The sequence below is a fragment of the Euleptes europaea genome, chromosome 16 (genome assembly GCF_029931775.1).
Source record: "Euleptes europaea isolate rEulEur1 chromosome 16, rEulEur1.hap1, whole genome shotgun sequence".
NCBI classification, from domain to species: Eukaryota; Metazoa; Chordata; class Lepidosauria; order Squamata; family Sphaerodactylidae; genus Euleptes; species Euleptes europaea.
The window spans coordinates 48,866,478-48,885,375 of NC_079327.1; the positions used below are offsets into that span (position 1 = coordinate 48,866,478).

The 18,898-nt window shown below is 47.8% G+C and overlaps 1 protein-coding gene across 1 annotated transcript in view; it reads left to right on the top strand.

Moving 5' to 3' along the window:
• Positions 1-1,878: 1,878 nt before the first annotated feature.
• The window catches only part of LOC130488193 (uncharacterized), a 46,106-nt gene continuing 29,086 nt past the window's right edge, over positions 1,879-18,898 (top strand). Inside the window, 1 exon segment of the mRNA XM_056861803.1 lies at positions 1,879-2,108. Coding sequence (XP_056717781.1) covers positions 1,879-2,108 — 230 coding nt within the window.

Sequence of the window (18,898 nt, forward strand, 5' to 3'; positions counted from 1 at the left end):
GGAGATTAGAGATAGTCTTGACTTCTCAGCTAGGCATTGATATTTATTATTAGCCTGTAGGGCTCCCTCTACAAAAAAAAAATCCATTTTACTTTGTTTGGCACATCTTTTAAAGGATATCCCCATTTCGTTCCCGTTTTCTATACTAACTTAAATTTCCGATTCACTCTATAAATTAAAATAAGAGATTAAAATTTATTACAGTAGCTCCCTGATAATAACAGCTCTTGGATTCCTATTGTATCCTAGGAGTGCACTAGTATTTCTAAGTGTCAGCATTTAACTTAGCAGCTGGATCTCATTAAACCAGTCAATCACACTCCAGCCATTCCCTGCTCAAGCCAAATCAAGTAATAAATAAAAATAAAATAAAGAGTGGGAACAGAAAAGGAGAAAAGAACCTACTCTTATCTTGAGCTAAGAGAGTAGCCAAAAAACCTTTGGAATCAGTGGGGAGTAATGCCACCAAACCAAAATAATTATAATTCAGTTAAAGCAACCAAAACTATTGTGGTTTAGTTAAAGATGAGAAAGCCCCATAACAGGGACTCAAGGTCGCACAGATAATATGTAAACTGCCCCCAAGGATATATAAATCAAATATAGAAGAATAAAATGAAAATAAAAGGAGAAAAAGGAGCTGAGAAAAGCAGCACCACCACCACCCCGCCTGCCAGCGTAGTTAGCAGGCTAGGTTCAAAGTTCCGAGGGTGCCTCTCGAAGTCAGCACTTTTGATGCAGAAATTAAGATAACAGTAGTAGAAGACTTAGAAATAATGGGGTAAGCCAAAAGAGGAAGGGGAAAAAAACAAACACAGACACAGCTGGCTAAAAACGATAGGAATTTAAAACAAAGCTTAGGAGCTGCATCAACATGCGACCGAAACGCTGCCCAGCCCAACCGGAAGTCCCAGTCTGCTTAAGCATGCTTACTTCTGCACTGTAGTGAGGTCAAGATGTCAAAATAGCTCTAGGCATATGACACTTCTTAAATAACTATAAAAATAAGAAGGATGCATAGAAGGGTAAACTATTAGGAGTGCATATTTCCCATGTCTTCCTTATAAGCAACTTTGACAGTATGTAATAAATTAAACTTATCAAAGCCCTGCCATTCATAGCTAAGTCAGTAGTCATTGATAGCAACACCTCCTCCTTCTAACGTACCCCATTTTTGTTGTTTTTTATGAGCCATAGTGCTGAAATTTTTCTGGTGCACCATAAGCTTAAGAAACATGGCAGACTCTCCTGAACAAAATGTTAGGCAGCACAGGGGTTGCAGGAAGGAAAGGGGATCGGGAAAAGTCATCCCATCTCTCTTGTGTGAAGGGAAGGAAGGTTTACTTTCACAAAGTTCTTTAATTCACAGAAGATAGGGATCCACCCGATATCTTTAAAAATAGATCTAGACTTCTGTTTCCTGGGTGACACATTGAATAAAATTGGCCTTACTATTGAGTAAACCTTCTTAGGATTGTTCCCTTAGTGATGTTATTTTTGAAAAATGCAGTTCACATCATAAGTCCAAACCAGTTTCCATCAAGGCTTTGAAATACCATGGTGTCTTTCTGGAGAGGCTGGCTGAGTTGGGAGTGTGTGTGTGTGGGTGGGGGGTACCATGCTTCAGTGGCTCCACTCTTACTTGATTGGCTGCTTCCTGAAGGAGGTGCTGGGAGATTGCTGCTCAGCCCCATGGCAATTATGTTCTGGGTTTCCACAGGGTTCCATCTTGTGCTGCATGCTGGGAGAGATCATCAAGGGAATAAGGTGCCACCGATATGCAGAGGACACCCAACTCTACTTCTTAACTGAGTCAGGTAGGTCTGTGGAATTCCTGAACAGGTGCCTGGAGATGGTAAAGGGGTAAAGGGATGGATGATGGCCCATAAACTGAAGCTCAGTTCAGACAAGACTGACATGCTGTTGGTCAATGACAATGCTGCTGAAGGACTGAGGAGTCAGGCTGTCCTGAATGGAGTTGCAGTTTCTCTGAAGGAACAGGTTTGTGGCTTGGTTGTACTGTTGGATCCTGGACTACAATCCTCTGTGACCCAGCAATCCACTGTGGCTCATAGCAGGCGTTCCTTGAAAAGCATGATGCAGCCATGGTGAGCCATGTTCTGATTACATCTAGGTTAGATTACTGTAACGTATTTTAAGTGGGGCTGCCTTTGAAAATGGTCTGGAAACTTCAGCTCATCCAAAAGGCCAGCTACAGCCAAGCCTAAATGGGCCAAGGTATTTGAAGGACTGCCTCCTCCTGTATTATCCAGCCTGTCAGTTAAGATCTGTCTCACAAGCTCTGCTCTGCTTTCCCCTCACTTTCAGAGGTCAAGCAGGTGGCAACCAGAAACAGAGCTTTTTCAGTAGCGGCACCTGGCCGATGGAATGCTCTTCGCCTTGAGGCTTGTCTGCTGCCTATGTTGCTCTCTTTCAGCCAAAACGGTTCTTCTCACCCAGGCTTTTAATTAAGGAGTTGATCTTTTAATAGTACTTTAGTCTGAAAACTGTTATTTAAGCTGTCAGTGGGCTGTTTATATGATCCATGTTTTCATGTAGGGCTGTGTTTTTAATGCTGGGTTTTAATTAATGTCTTAAAATGTTTTTGTTATTTTTATTTTGTACGCTATCTTTGGCAGCTTCCTGGATTGACAGCATACATTTTTTTCTAAATAATGAATAACTGAGGAATTTTTCCGGGGGGTAGAAATTTTGTCCAGAGCCCCAATTCCTTCATGGGATTTCACTCATCTCTTGTCTGAGGTTCACACACTTCAACAGTAAAATATGAAAGACAGAAGTACGAAGGACATGTCAAATAGAAGTGGCTGTCCAACTTCCTTGTTCCATAGATACTGAGTTTCTAGTAAGCAGGGAACATGAGTAGGGAGTGTATATGTTCTAAGGAGACAAATATTGGATTTGTTGGTTACCTGCAGAATTAAATGATTCTATCTGAAAATCAAAGGGAAAAGAGGATACATTTTTTCAGACTGGAAACAGTTAGCAAAATTCTGTTCTTATACTGGCAAAGAAACAGCTCTGCTAATCTTGTTTTTATTTTGTTTTTTTGCGGTCAAGTTACATCTGACTTATGGTGACCCCTGGGGGAGGGTTTCAAGGCATGAGACGGTCAGAGGTGGTTTGCCATTGCCTGCCTCAATGTCACAACCCTGGTATTCCTTGGCGGTCTCCCATCCAAATACTTGCCAGAGTCGACCCTGTTTAGCTTCTTAGATCTGATGAGATCAGGCTAGCCTGGGCCATCCAGGTCAGGGCTCTGCTAATCTTACGCGTTAGCTAATCACACAACCCTTTCCTGATCTTCATGCTAAGGTGGTTTAGACATACATTTTGTTATAGCCTAGAAAAAAGTTTGGACTCCCCTGACATGTCCCTATAAACAGATCCCTTGTTCTGAACAATGTGATTTTTTAAAAGACTTCCGGTCCCTTCAGAGAAAAAGTTAAATGGCAGTAGTCCATTTGGCTGTAGTATACTTAGCATACTGATTAATTCAGCCCTACTCAGCTGGATTTACTAAAATAAAAATAAAATGGAGGCCAGGCTTTGGATTCGGCATAATCACCCTGAAGTGGCAAAAAACCCATTTGAGGCCTTTCTTGACTAACACAGTCTCAGTAAGCAAATCTAGTCAGATGAACTGGCCATTATTCATGGTGGTTTTTAAATTGTAAAATAAGACCAAATTCAGATGGAATTGTAAATAGGAATTATAATTAATGTTTGAGAAGTGCTTCCATATCTTTAGTTGAAAAGTACTAAACCTGAATAAAATATGAAGTATTTCTATGTGCTTTTTAAAATGCACAGCATATTTTCCCCAAGAGGACAATAAAAACTAGTTTGATTTACAGAAGGCCTTGTTGGAAATAGCTATTTACCCAGAATAGTTGATTATTCTGTGCTAAAAGTTTTTACATGAAAAATTAAAAGGAGAAGCCATAGCCAGATCCTCTGGGTTTGCTTTAGCTATAGTGGCTCAAACCAAGGTTTTCATTGCAGCAACTGAAGGGGTAATTCTTGGCAGGGCAAGCAGTCCAGGTACTGTAGGACACTCACCCAAACCTATTTTACTATAAAGAAAATGACCCACAGTCAGCCACAGCTCTGCCATAAGCAAAGATGATACTGCCTTCAGAGATGGCAGATTGTGAGCAAGAAAACCAGCAGCAGAGGGGAGACAAATCTGACCCACACACCAGAGCACGTTGTGCAAGAATGCAATTAATTCTGTGAAGGAGCACTCACACAGCCCCTACTCATTTCAATGTAGCATGCACAGGAGAACTATTGTGCATTTTTCATCCTTATTAGCAGTAGGAAGGTGTCATCCGGTTTCTCTGTTAGAACTGCCAGAACTGCAAAGAACCCACTCAACACATCTAAGCAGCCTTGAGGCTCCTCTGCAAGGGAGCACTCCCTCTTGCGGTCACCTCACTGTCCCCTGCCACATTCCTCTCAGACCATCACAAGTCTCACTGTAGCATGGCTGTGGTATACGGGGGGCAGAAGAACTTGGGAGGAGGCCAGGTCCAAGTGCCAGCAGCCTAAGGCAAATGGATCGATTTCTGCCCATAAAAACAATTCTAAGGGCCAATGTTTGGGGGTCAGGATCTGCAACTTGGAAATTAAGAACAGAAAGCCCATCAGAGAATTCAGGCAAAGCCAAGTGATTAAAAAACAATATAATCTAACCAAGAAGGGCCGCAACCATCTTCAAAATGCACACGAGTCCCAGCAAGTTGATAATTAAAGACAATATGTTCTACATATAAAGAAAAATTCAGATGATGTTTTAAATGAAGAGTACAGGGCTCCCCTCCCCCAGTACATAATATTATCAGGAGGTTTTAAAAGCAATTTAGTGATTTGGGACCTTGATGCCAGGGAAATTCTCAAAATTCCTCAAGATTGTACCCAATGTGTATGGGTGTTTCGAGATATCACACCTCCTTCATAAAAATTGTTTTTTATAGTGTAGTTGTTGCAGCAACAGACTGGGGTCCAATCTGCACTAAGCTATGATGCCCGAGCTACAAGGTGTTGTGAAGATAAAACTGAAATGGCAAAGCCTCAGAGGAAGGGTGTGATAAAAATTATGATCAATAACTACAGCCACTAAAATGGGAATAGCAGGGGAGAACCATTAACTACCTGCTATACTTACCATAAGACCGCCCCCTCCCCACATTCAAAGAATTGAGGGGAGGGGCGCATTTTGTCTGCGGGCGCGAAAGGAGAGCCAGTCCTCTTGCATCTTTGCCTGACGTGGGGAAGAGGGCGGGCCTGGGGGAAAGGGCTTAAGAGCGCCGGGGTGGAAATTTCCTCCCTCTTTTGGAAGCGGACGGAGCAGACAGGCAGTCGGAGGAACAGAGGAACTCACACCCGGACACGTGGCTAAGTATCCGAGCGAGGGAGAAAGGCGGGGGGGGGCATCCGCGTAGTACAGTCCTCCCAAGGGGGTGGCAAGCATCTGCTTGTGCACGGAGGGTATCAGCAGCTCCCGCTGTCCGCACGCTGCTTCGCTCCTTTTGTTTCCTCTGCGTTTAAGGGTCATATCCTTTGTCCTGTTTAGGAAGCCGGGTTGCGGACGGGCTGCCCGGCAACAGGGTCCTACTGCCCCCATTGTTAAGGGGCTGGTGGCTTAGCTTTTGTTTCTCACTCACGCACGTTTTAGAACAGAAACTTTTGTCGGCTGCAGCATCTGCCTCCTGCTTCGCGCACGTTTTTGAATCGGAAGCCCCTGCATTCCTTCTCTGACCCCTCAACCTCTGGCCTTACCAGCCATGGGATCAAGGAAAGGCACACAGCCCTCACAGGCCATAAGGTCTAAAAGGGCACGTAAGCCTACGCTGAAAGTGCTGGAGGGGCAGGCTGCTGGCCACGTGGCCCGGCACATCCAAGCCAGAAGCACGACCGCCCGGAAAGGGAAGCGGGGCGGTGCTTTTCAAGGAGTGAGTGGGGTGCAAGGAATCGTGGGGCAAGGGAGGCCGCCTGCTCGGGGTGGGGCCTCACCACAGGGGGCTCATGATTTAGAATCCATTTACCAGATTGTGTCCGTGATTGCAGGACGTATGGATGACATTGCAGGGCGTATGGATACGCTGGAGCAGGGGAATGCCAGTGAACCCAGGGAGGGCAGTGAGTCTGCCCCTGCACCAACAGGGGAGAGCTGCTCTCCACCCAGGCTCCCGGAATCAGGTGAGTCCCCAGTGCACACACAGTCACGGGCCACAACATCTACTGGGGAGTCTTTAGTTAATGAGCAGGCAATGGATTTGCCACCCCCTTACCAGTCAAATGAAGCACTGCCTGCCTTGGGGCCCACACAGTTCTCTGGGCGGGGGCGGCAGCCTTCTCGCCAGCCTGCTGCCACTGCCCAGGATCCAATGTCTGTGGTCAATCAGGTTTGGCAAGGACAGCAGGCCACTTGCCCCCGGGGGACGCTGGACGGGGGAGCCACAGGGCCCGCTACAGTGGCTGGGCAGCCTACTGCTGCAGCTACGCTTGGCCAGGGCCCTCAACCTCAGTTGATGGCACATGGGGAGATGGGGCTTCCTTTGGGATCCCACCTTCCCCAGGCCCTCACAGACAAAATACTTAGAGGGGAATATGTGGATATGTTTTCACTCCTGAATGGGGATGAGGAGCCAAAAGGGAGAGACAAGGAAGGGCATAGAGATGACGATAAGTGGCGGAGGAGGAAAGTGGACCGCACTTGGCCCAACTGGCTGGTAGGTTACCTTATCTATCAGGGGGTGATTGTGCGTGAACAGCCATCCAGGGCCTTGGCCTTGGTCAAGTATCTGGACATCATTAATCGTGCTTATAGCGAGTTCACGGGCCAGGCTTGGCTCCAGTACGATGAGAATTTCAGACTGCGAGCGGCTCGTAATCCGGCACTTGCTTGGGATGTCCCGCAGGGTGAATTGTGGATGCAGTGCATGATGCCTGCAAGGGCTGTGCAGGGTGAGAGGTCCCACAGCGGACACCTCATCGATCGCGCTCCAAGCTCTAGGCCCCCTGGGGGCCAGGCGGTTCAACCCCGCTTGCTCTGCTGGGATTTCAGTTCCACCGGCCGCTGTGATCATCACCCCTGCAGATACAGACATGAATGCCCCATCTGTAGGGAACCCCACCCCGTCACTTCCTGCCCCAAGGGCCGACCCAATAGGCGGGGTCGAGGGGACCGGGGCTGGGGTCAGAAAGGAGGTGGGGGAACTGCCGCTGCTCCAAAAGGCGCCCAGTCCAATTAAAGTTCTCGAACTCCGGCGCCTTTTAGCTGCCTACCCGAGGGACTTAGACGCACGGTATTTGCTGGATGGTTTTACATATGGTTTTCGGATCCCAGCGGTGGGCCCTAGGGCTCATAGCATGGCCAGGAACCTGAAGTCATTAACTGGGATGGAGGGTATAGTTAAAACGAAAATTGATAAGGAAGTCAAGGAAGGCAGAGTAGCAGGCCTGTTCAGTGACTTGCCCCTAAAAAACCTGCGTATTTCACCACTGGGTATAGTCCCAAAGAAGGCTCCTGGGGAGTTTAGGCTGATACATCATCTATCATTCCCAAAGGGCGGATCGGTGAATGATGCCATTCCCCAGGAGCTTTGTTCGGTCAAATATTCATCCTTTGATAATGCAGTGCGTTTGATACGCAATTTTGGAGAGGGTGCACTGTTGGGGAAGTGCGACATTAAGTCTGCATTCCGCCTCCTCCCCGTCCATCCACTTGACTTCGATCTCCTAGGTTTCTCATTTCAAGGCAAATTCTATTTTGACAAGGCATTGCCTATGGGCTGTTCCATATCATGCGCAGCATTTGAGAAATTCAGCTCCATGCTGGAGTGGGCAGTTAGGGTGCTTTCTGGTCTATCAGGTGTAACACATTATCTAGATGACTTCCTTTTTGCCGGCCCCCCCGATTCGCAGAAGTGTTTGGAGCTCATGCAGCGATTTCATACATTGTGCCAGGGGCTGGGAGTGCCCCTGGCCCACGAAAAGACTGAGGGCCCATCCACCAAACTGACCTATCTAGGTATCGAACTGGATACCGTGGGCCAGCTTTCGAGGCTGCCAGTCCAAAAGCTTGCTGAGCTACGGGGCCTCGTGCTTAAGGCTAAGCGGGCAAGGAAAGTCACGCTACATGAGCTCCAATCCTTGGTGGGACATTTGAATTTTGCATGCAGGGTAGTCACGCCGGGGCGTGCCTTTTTGCGTCGCCTCTGCCGGGCCATGGCCGGCGTGCGGGCCGCCCACCATAGGATACGGGTCACTTCTGCCATGCGGCAGGACCTTTGCATGTGGGCCCATTTTCTGGAAAGTTACAATGGGGTATCTTTCTGGAGGGAAGACCTTTTGCTCGAGGCAGAACTTCAGGTGCACTCTGATGCAGCGGGGGCCCATGGGTTTGGCGTTTACTTCCGGGGCAGGTGGTGTGCCGAGCGGTGGCCAGCAGAATGGAAGGCCAGTGACATAATACGGGACCTCACTTTCCTAGAATTTTTCCCAATGGTTGTGGCAGTTCACATCTGGCCGGAGGCTCTAGCCAATCATTCAGTGCATTTCTGGTGTGACAATCAGGCTGTGGTCCACATCGTTAACACACTGTCCTCCCGCTCCCCTAGAGTCATGTCTTTGGTGCGGGCTTTTGTACTACAGTGCCTCAAATATAACATCCTCTTTTCAGCTCGCCATGTTCCTGGAATAACAAATAATTGCGCTGATGCACTATCCCGTTTTCAGATAGAGCGCTTCAGGAGCCTGGCCCCTCTAGCCCAGGAATCACCAGAGGAGATGCCCGTGGCACTGTGGAGTCTTGGAGGGGTGAGGCCTGGCGTGCCATAAACAACTCTTTGGCTCCGCGTACTCGGAATGGCTATGCCAGGAGTTTCCGGGCTTTTGAGGAGTTTAGGGGGAAGGAGCAGCTACAGCTGGCTTGGCCTATACCGGTGGACCACCTCATGCAGTACTGCGTCCAGCTGCACGACACAGGGTACACGGTTTCCACTATATCTGGCCGCCTGTCAGCTTTGGCATTCTACGCAAAGGCAGCCGGGAAGGCAGACACGACAGGCGACTTTAGGGTGCGGAGGATGCTAGAGGGGTGGGCCAGAGAAAAGCCAAGGAAGCCAGATGCCAGGGCCCCTGTGTCCCCTGAGTTGCTAGCAGGCCTGTCGCTGGGCCTAGAAGCGCACTGCGCCTCAGCTTTCGAGGTCAAACTGTATCGTGCAACTGCCCTCCTGGCCTTCTTTGGGGCCCTGCGGATTAGTGAAATGTTAGTGCGGTCCAAGTGGGATCGATCAGGCAGGGCACTGCATATGCGGGATGTTTCCGTAACGGCCACGGGTTTGGCGGTCACGCTCCGAGCATCTAAGACTGATCAGAAGGGTAAGGGAGTGGTATTTCAATTGTACCCCTGTGCATCAGTGGCCATTTGCCCCGTGCAAGCCGTGCAGAGCTATGTTGCAACACGGGGACAGGGATCTGGGCCTTTTTTCCAGCATGCCGATGGCAAGCCACTTACTAGGTACCAGTTCTGGGCGGTGGTGAAGAGAGTTTTAGCCAGCCTGGGAGCCCCCCCTCACCTTTTTGGTACTCACTCATTTCGCATTGGGGCTGCCTCCACAGCGGCCACTCTGGGACATGGGGATGAAATGGTTAAGGCAGTTGGCAGGTGGCGATCAGCAGCCTTCAGGTCTTATGTCAGGCCTTTGGTCGCGGTGGCACAGCTACAAGGAGTGGGTCCGGGGCAGGGATCCTCTTTGCCGGCACACTGACATTTTGTCTTTACAGGCTGCCAGCGCAGGAGGAGGCGGGTGCTCATCTGTGGCCACAGCATTATCTTTTGGGCTAGCCGCAGGGCAGCCACAGGGGGTTTCGGCACGCAGCTGGGTTTAAGCGAAACGATGCTGATTGCATGGCTGGGCAGAAGGGGCATGCAGTGGGAACAGTTACTGCCAACCCTCCACGATCACCTGAAGGCGTCTCACCCACCTCAAGTAATCGTCATCCACTTGGGCGAGAATGACATGGGAAAGCGGCCTGGAAAGTCTATTGTTTTGCAAGCCCTGGCGGATTTTGAGCACCTGAGGGCCCTGGTGCCCGGCGTACGGTTGGTTTGGTCAGACATGCTCCAGAGACGGGTCTGGAAGGGCGCATTGGCCCCAGGGCACCTGGAAAGGGCTCGGGCAAAGGTGAATGGTGAAATACGGCGTGCAGTAGTCTCGGGGGATGGCTTGCATATTGCGCATCCGGAAATCAAGCATTGCTTTCCACACCTATACAGACCTGATGGGGTCCATCTTTCAGATGCAGGCTATGACATCTTCTTGAGGGATCTGCAGCGGGGCCTCCTGGCAGCCTAGAGGGCAAGTGGGGGCTGGGGGCGGACCAAGCATTGGGCTGATCCGCCCCCGTGGCGGGAGCAGTGCGGGAGAAAGGTGGCTTCATGGTTCATTTTACAACTCCGGTGAGCACCCTGAGGCATCACTTGGGAAGATGAAGGAGTAACCCTCAAACCAGGACTGGGGCCTCGGTGCCTGGCAGGGAACTGGGACAGGAACTCCTTGAGGGGTGCCGCTATCCTTTACCTATAGACCTCGCGGCTAGGGTGGATTGGACGCGGCACACCTCCCTCGAGCACTAAAAAGGCTTGGCAAGGAAGAGCGGGAGCCGTACCACATGTGACGGCTCGGAGCTCAGAGCCAGGGTGGGTCTCGCCCTTAGAGCGGGGATGCAAAAGCAAGAGGAGGCCTGACTCTTCAGCATCCCCACAATGGCCCGCACTGCAGTCAGTTATTGGGGATATTTTGGTTTTGTGCGCTGCAGATCCCTATTGAATGATTAAATAAAGTTGGCCCTTTTATTATCCCAGCTCTGGTGTCGGCTCACATTATTTACGCATCCGCGGACAAGACCGCCCCCTCCCCACATTCAAAGAATTGAGGGGAGGGGCGCATTTTGTCTGCGGGCGCGAAAGGAGAGCCAGTCCTCTTGCATCTTTGCCTGACGTGGGGAAGAGGGCGGGCCTGGGGGAAAGGGCTTAAGAGCGCCGGGGTGGAAATTTCCTCCCTCTTTTGGAAGCGGACGGAGCAGACATCCCACCCTCCCTCTCCGTGTTTCAGAGTAGGCGTAAGCTGGTCGCCCGTCTGGGGGCCGGGTAGGAATTTTTTACCCCCCAGGCACCATTGGCAACTAGCCGAAGGGGTTTTTTCGCCTACCCTGCTCTGAAAGTGGTAGGTAGCATGCGGGAGCAGTGCGGGAGAAAGGTGGCTTCATGGTTCATTTTACAACTCCGGTGAGCACCCTGAGGCATCACTTGGGAAGATGAAGGAGTAACCCTCAAACCAGGACTGGGGCCTCGGTGCCTGGCAGGGAACTGGGACAGGAACTCCTTGAGGGGTGCCGCTATCCTTTACCTATAGACCTCGCGGCTAGGGTGGATTGGACGCGGCACACCTCCCTCGAGCACTAAAAAGGCTTGGCAAGGAAGAGCGGGAGCCGTACCACATGTGACGGCTCGGAGCTCAGAGCCAGGGTGGGTCTCGCCCTTAGAGCGGGGATGCAAAAGCAAGAGGAGGCCTGACTCTTCAGCATCCCCACAATGGCCCGCACTGCAGTCAGTTATTGGGGATATTTTGGTTTTGTGCGCTGCAGATCCCTATTGAATGATTAAATAAAGTTGGCCCTTTTATTATCCCAGCTCTGGTGTCGGCTCACATTATTTACGCATCCACGGACAAAGAGCCCCGTGGCGCAGAGTGGTAAGCTGCAGTACTGCAGTCCAAACTCTGCTCATGACCTGAGTTCGATCCCGACAGAAGTCGGTTTCAGGTAGCCGGCTCAAGGTTGACTCAGCCTTCCATCCTTCCAAGGTCGGTAAAATGAGTACCCAGTTTGCTGGGGATAAAGGGAAGATGACTGGGGAAGGCACTAGCAAACCACCCCGTAAACAAAGTCTGCCTAGTAAACGTAGGGATGTGACATCACCCCATGGGTCAGGAATGACCTGGTGCTTGCACAGGGGACCTTTACCTTTACTTTATACTTACCATGGTGTAAATATGCCATGAGAAAACAAAATATGTTTTCCACCCCACTCCTTCATTTTACTTGTCCTTCTAATTCACATCTCTTTTCTACAACACCCTGACTTTCCCGCCGACAAAAATCCATATCTTGTCTCATGTCTTTGGCCCAGATCCAAGAAAAAGAGTAGCTGTTCCTTTTCACCCACTGACGTCAGAATTTTTGTAAAGGGTAAACAGGTACAGAAGCTGCCTAGAGATCTGACACAGCATACACAATTCTGTTTTCATGCAGCTCCTTGCATACCAAGAAATATTGCAGGAGGCTATTGTAAGTATCAAATATGCAATGTTAACTTTGGCTTTTCTTAATTGTGTTGTCTGTTGGTTTTGTTTCTCCCACAGAATGTTGTAATTATATAATTAGAAACATCTGAAAAGAAATATCCATACATTTGAATTTCCCAAAGTTTCAGGGTGAGTAATGGTAGATTAAAACTACTGCAAATTAAAATCCTATTTAAAAATCTGAAAACATCGCAAAATGTTCAAATTACATTGGTAATTACATTGGCCCAGACTACATTATGCATTCCTTGATGAGCTGGGTCACGGTTCTCCCAACCCAACTCACGTTCCTCTCAGCCCATGTTCCTCCCCAAGAGCTGCAGGGCCCGATTTGAACTAGGACCCCACCATGGAGAGAGAGGAGGAACTCCAGAATCTAAGATTTACATTGTGTGTGTTGGGGGGGGGGTGTTTACAGGATGATAGTGTCAAGCAAAGTAATGGAGATCCATTATGAGGTACAGCCCCTTGCCTTGATGTGGGAGAACAAACATGCCTTCTTCATCTCCTGTTTGTTAACTTTCTTTTATTTGCTCCATAGCTTTTAATTATTTATTTCTGCTCCCTTTTAGAGGCTGTTAGGAGCTTTCCTGAATACTGCATGCTGGATGTTGAATTTCTTGTTCGGTTGAGCTTTGATTATTAATTGTTGTGTGCTATATATGATTATGGTTTTATATTGTTTTCCTGTATTTGTATGTTAATTGCCTTGAGTTTTAGAGAGACAGTATACAAATATTTTAACCACATTACATTAGTAAAATTGATTTTATCTTGTCATACTATTGTGCCTAATGCAGAAACACATTATATTGTAGCTAGAGTTCTGCATCTGGTTGTGGGAAGGGAATCTCAGGTGCAAAACCCCTGCTCTGCCTTGAAACTAGCCTATGAACTCTGTAGCTTCCTCACAGGCTGTAGTGAGACTAAAGCACTGCTGAGCTCTTGGCAGGAGGAAAGGAAATACAAAAAACTCCGTCAGGGGTGGGGTCACTATTTTATAGTACGGTCCTGCACAGAGTTAGTCCAGTTGAAGTCCATTGTTTTTAATGGGCATAGATCAGGATTATATTCTTCATTTGCTACAACTGACAAAAAAACCCCAGCGTTATGGCACCCTAAAAACTAACAGATTTATTATAGTATCAGTTTTGATGGTAGGATTGCCAACCTTGAGGTGGGACTGAGAAATCTCTTGGAAATATAACTGATCTCCAAATCACAGAGATCAGTTCCTTTGTAGAAAATGGCTGCTTTGGAGAGTGGACTCTGTGACGTTATACCCTGCTGAGATCCCTTCCCCAACCCCTGCTCTCCACAGGCTACACCCCCACAAATCTCCAGGAATTTCCCAGCCCAGAGTTGGCAACATACTCCCATTTCATCAGATACATGAAGTCACCTGGCAGATATATAAACATGAGCATCAAAGAAAAAAATATAAACAATGTGGTCAAAAATAATAAAAAGCAAGAGACTATACAATCTGTATGCAAAGTTGTACTCAAGACAAGATCAGTAACAATCCATAACAGCAACAACTGGAAAGTGCTTTAACTGTTGCTATTTTGCATTCCCAAATAATCCCCGATAAACAATGGTTACAGTGGGCTTCTGTGGATTGCCCTTGTTTCTAAAAAAAAAAAACTTGCTGGGATTCTCTGGTTTGACAATGGTTCTGTTGGGTTTGCACAGCCACATTGGCCCTGGGTTCTGCTGGGTTTCTGTTGCACATTGGTTCTTTTGGCTTTGCAAAAGTGGCCACCGCTGGGTTTTGTACTTCTGGGATCAGGGCAAATCGAAACTACAGATTTAAATGGGTTTGTCATTCCTTCTCCTCAGGAATTCGGGGGATGGTAGTTCTTTTGAGGGGGGTGCTGGGAATCTCTAGGAGAGAATTATCAGAATTCTTGCCAAGCAACAAGGTCTAGGAATTCTTTTGGTGAAGATGTAACTGTCTATCTGGTATGAAACAGATACAAATTCATAGTGTAGATATGCCCAGTGTCACCTGTGAATTAGCAATAGCTTGACAGTCCCCTTGAATTACCATGGTGTATAAAAAGCCTTTTAATCATTGGTTAATGATGAATGCTCATGATAAAGGCAACAGAAGAGAAATATTTTAAAATCAAATTGATATAATTACATTCAATGTGCTTCTTTATTTGATATACAGGGTTGGATCCCACCAATTGTTTCAACACACTGGAGGTTGGGGCAGATTGTTGCAGATTCCCCCCTCTCACAGCAGACCTCGAACTCTCTAGTCCTGCTCTTCCGGGGGGGGGGTCCCCTGTTCCCCAGGAGCAGCACTTTGGTGTACAAGAGGCAGAGAAGTCATGCTCTACTGACGTCTGTCCTTCCATCAGTGGAGATTTTTCGGTGGATCCACAGATGAAGGCAGTTCTAATGCCTTTTTTACATCACACGGGACTGTGTTGGTATATGTTATTATAATAATCCAAAATGAAAACATACACATAAATTCTTAGCAATATTAACAGTTGGAATGGCTTTTAATCCTAGTAGACATTTCTGTTACATATGTGAAAGCTCCACAAATCATAGTCACTCTTACAAATTTTGAGCAAAACTTAGGGGTTTTTTGTGATTTTGTTCACTATCAAATATTAATTCTGAACACTGATGAGTCAATAAAAGCTAGCCTCAGTACTCATTCAAGCTATCTGCTATACCTTGATATCAGAATTCAATGAAAATTTGATTGGCCAAGTTATAACAAATGTAAGCCCTTTTTTTCCATTCCAATTTCCTTTTCTTGCTGCAGTTGTTTACATTAAGAATATTTTGCTGAAATTGGATTTTTATGAGAAATCTTACAGTGCTACTAATCTTTCTTTGCCATCAGATTGGTTTCGTAGGCATTTCATGGGCATCTAGTGAGTCACCTTTCTTACTAGGAAGCTAGCCATTTCCATATAATTTCTGGGTTGATTTAAGGTATAGTTCAATGCAGAACATATTGCTGGAGTCTAATCTTGAGTTGATAAAAGTATGAAGGATGACAGAAAGTCTGCATCCTGAAGTATGGTCTGCAATTGCTGTGCCAGATAAAGAAATGCCTTCTTGAACACAGCTGAAATACCAGCAAGCTCATTTCAAGAGACTAAGGAGGGACAGAAGCCCCGCCCAACTGTCTCAAACCTAAGATTTAATATATTCATTTGTATGCAGACCCTCCCTCATGCAAGCTGAAGGTCACTTCCTCTCTCACTAGAGATCAGAGCAATATCTTCTGGCTCACCTTCCTGCAGCAGCCTCCACATTACACACATGCTCAGTGGTTCCCCACCCTTCAGGAATAGCATTTCAAGAGCACAGGGGTTTGCAGCAAGAAGGAGAAGTGGCCGTCTATTCTGTGACTGAAGTGGCAACCTATTGTGTTCTGTGAGCACAAGAAGCTGTCTCTACTGAGGCAGACCATTGGTCTATCAAGTTCAGTATTGTCTACTCTGACTGACAGAGGCTCTTCTGACTTCTGTCTACTCTGACTGATCGAGCTTTTCACGTCACCCACTACATGATCCCTTCTACTGGAGATGTCGGGTACTGAACCTGGGACCTTCTGCATGAAAAGAAGGTTCTCTACTACTAAACTTTACCAAGTACAACTAGCATTCTTGGGATCCAAGTCCATTTTTCTTAAATTTTGTATGCAAGCATAACAAATGCTATCAGATCAGATATAATATTACCGTATTTTTCGCTCTATAAGACACACTTTTTTCCTCCTCAAAAGTGAGGGGAAATGTCAGTGCGTCTTATGGAGCGAATGCAGCGGCAGCGGGGCGCAGAGCCCGGCCGCCTGGGAGCTGGCTGGGACACCGCCAGCCAGCTGGGGGCGGGAGGCCCCTCCCAGCCACCCAGTGCAGGGCAGAGCAGTTTAACCTTCCCCCCCACCGCGCTTCCCGGTCCAGAGGCTCAGCTGTTGGGCGGGTCCACAGCTGAGCCTCGGACCGGGAAGGGGTGTGTGCGGAGGAGCAGTTTAAAAACCCAACGCCCCTCCTAATCGGGCTTGCATCGTGGAAAGGGAGGCTGGAGCCTTCCCCCAAGCCCTGCTGTGCGCACGCTCTGAGAGCATGCACACAGTGGGGCTTTGAAGGCTTCAGCCTCCCTTTCCACGCTGCAAGCCTGACTGGTCCCAATCGGGCTTGAAGCATGGAAAGGGAGGCGGGAGCCTTCCCTCAAGCCCCGCTGTGCGCACGCTCTGATCTCTCAGAGCGTGCACACAGTGGGGCTTTGAAGGCTTCAGCCTCCCTTTCCACGCTGCAAGCCTGACTGGTCCCAATCGGGCTTGCAGCGTGGAAAGGGAGGCGGGAGCCTTCCTCCAAGCCCCGCTGTGCACATGCTCTAATCTGTCAGAGTGTGCACACAGCAGGGCTTTGAAGGCTTCAGTCTCCCTTTCCACGCTGCAAGCCTCACTGGTCCCAATTGGGCTTGCAGCTTGGAAAGGGAGGCTGGAGCCTTCCTCCTAGCCCTGCTGTGTGCACGCTCCACAGAGCAGGACTAGGAAACTGGAAGTGGAGTGCAGTAATCCCTCCACCCAGCCCTGGCTGTAAGAACCTCTCAGCTGTTTGGCAGGAAACGCAGGGGGGGGTGCGGAGGTTAAACTGGGCAGGCAGCGCAGAGCAGTTTGAACCACCACCGCCCCCCTTCCCGGGACTCCTGGCGGGTCTTTTAAAAAAAAAATTCTTCTTTTTCTTCCTTTAAAAACTAGGTGCGTCTTATCGAAAGGTGCGTCCTATGGAGCGAAAAATATGGTAATTTGCAGTCAACCAAAATTAATATAATAAAATCAAAGCTGTCACAGAAATGGTAAAAGTGGTTACTTAGTCCTCTGGTTGTTTTCCCTCCTACATTCCTTTTATTTTGGGGATGTTTTCCAAAAACATTTTGTGCACTTGTATCACAAATTTGAATTTGTTGATGTTTTGGTAATAATTTAATAGAATTTCTGATTATTCATACTTGCAAAGATTTATTTTCTGGTATTTAAGGAAGAGCACTTTGTTCTTGCTACTATGATTCTCCCTTGGTGACAATCCTCATATCAGTATCGATATTAGCTATATCCAGGGTGGTGTAGTGCTTACAGTGTTGTACTGTTCCTAAGGAGACCTAGTTTCAAATTCCCACTCAGCCATGAAATTCACAGCATGATCTTGGGTCAGTCACTCTCTCTCAGCCTAACCCACCTCATGGCTATTGTGAGGATAAAGTGGAGGAGGGAGATCTATGCATATTCCTCTGACCTCCTTGGTGGAAGGGTGGGATAATAAAAGTAATAAGTAGATAATTCTAGATCCATTTGAGCAAGGCTAGGAACAGAACACATAATTTCAGAATCAGATGTTAGCCTTGTATCTGAAAGCCCATGGCACTATCCTGTCATCTCTATGTTTCAAAAAGTGTGTTTCTCCCCTTATTTAAACTGCTGTAGACCTTCTGTAAATGCAGACAGTCCACAATGATAGGATCACACATTCCAGTGGCATCTCTGTTGAATTGCATATTTTCCTGGTAGCATTGGCTAAACAACGAAGATAATTAATTTTTAATTCTAGATTATCGAATTTAATTTTTAACTATTCAGGAGAAGGACAGCTCCCAGAGTCTTGTGCTAATAATTGTTTCTATTGTGAACAAATTACATTAGAAATGTGTGACTTCATTCCTCATTGGGGATTTTGAAAATTAAACAAAGCAAACTTTGATTCAAAAGAGTGTGAGAGTCCCAACCTAACTGTGCTAACTTCGCAAAATCACTTGCTCAGACTTGGATGCAGAAACAAAGGATTTATTGAAGGCTTCAGATAGTACAAGACAGACACGAGTTTAAAGTTGCAAGTGAGCTAGCTTATCGGGGTTACAGAATATATCTACTACAGGGCACTGGGGTTCACACTTCTGTTGTGGGAAGTTACAAGATAGATTGGTGCAATACAAAACATCAAACGGGTCCCAGAGAGACTGTTAGGACTATCAGATCCTCAAGGCCGTATTCGGCCCGAGGGAGTGCATGCAGGAAGCGCAGCAGGGGAGGGCAAGATCGGCACCTGGGAAAGGCAGATGAGGCGCCGGGGCCCAGGAAGGCATGGGGAGGTGTGAACTGCTTTTACGAGTTCAAAGGGACAGAGATAGAGGATACGAAGAAGGGGAAGGGGAGTCAGAGACACATGGCCCTCACATTCTGCCCCCCTTAAGGCCCCCCTCCCGCAAGGTCGGGAGGTCGAGGTTTATCAGGGTAGGCGCAGTGGAATTCGTGAACGAGGCGGGGGGCCGCCATGTGGGGGGCTGCTACCCATTCATCGTGTGCAGGTCCCAGATGTTTCCATCGGACAAAATAGAACAGTTTCCCTTTCTTCCACTTGGAATCTAAAACCTTGGACACTTCCAAGTGTGTGTCCCCGCCCACTACTGTCGGAACTTCGGGTTTGGGGGGGGAGTGGAATTGGGGAGCGGGTACGTAAGGCTTG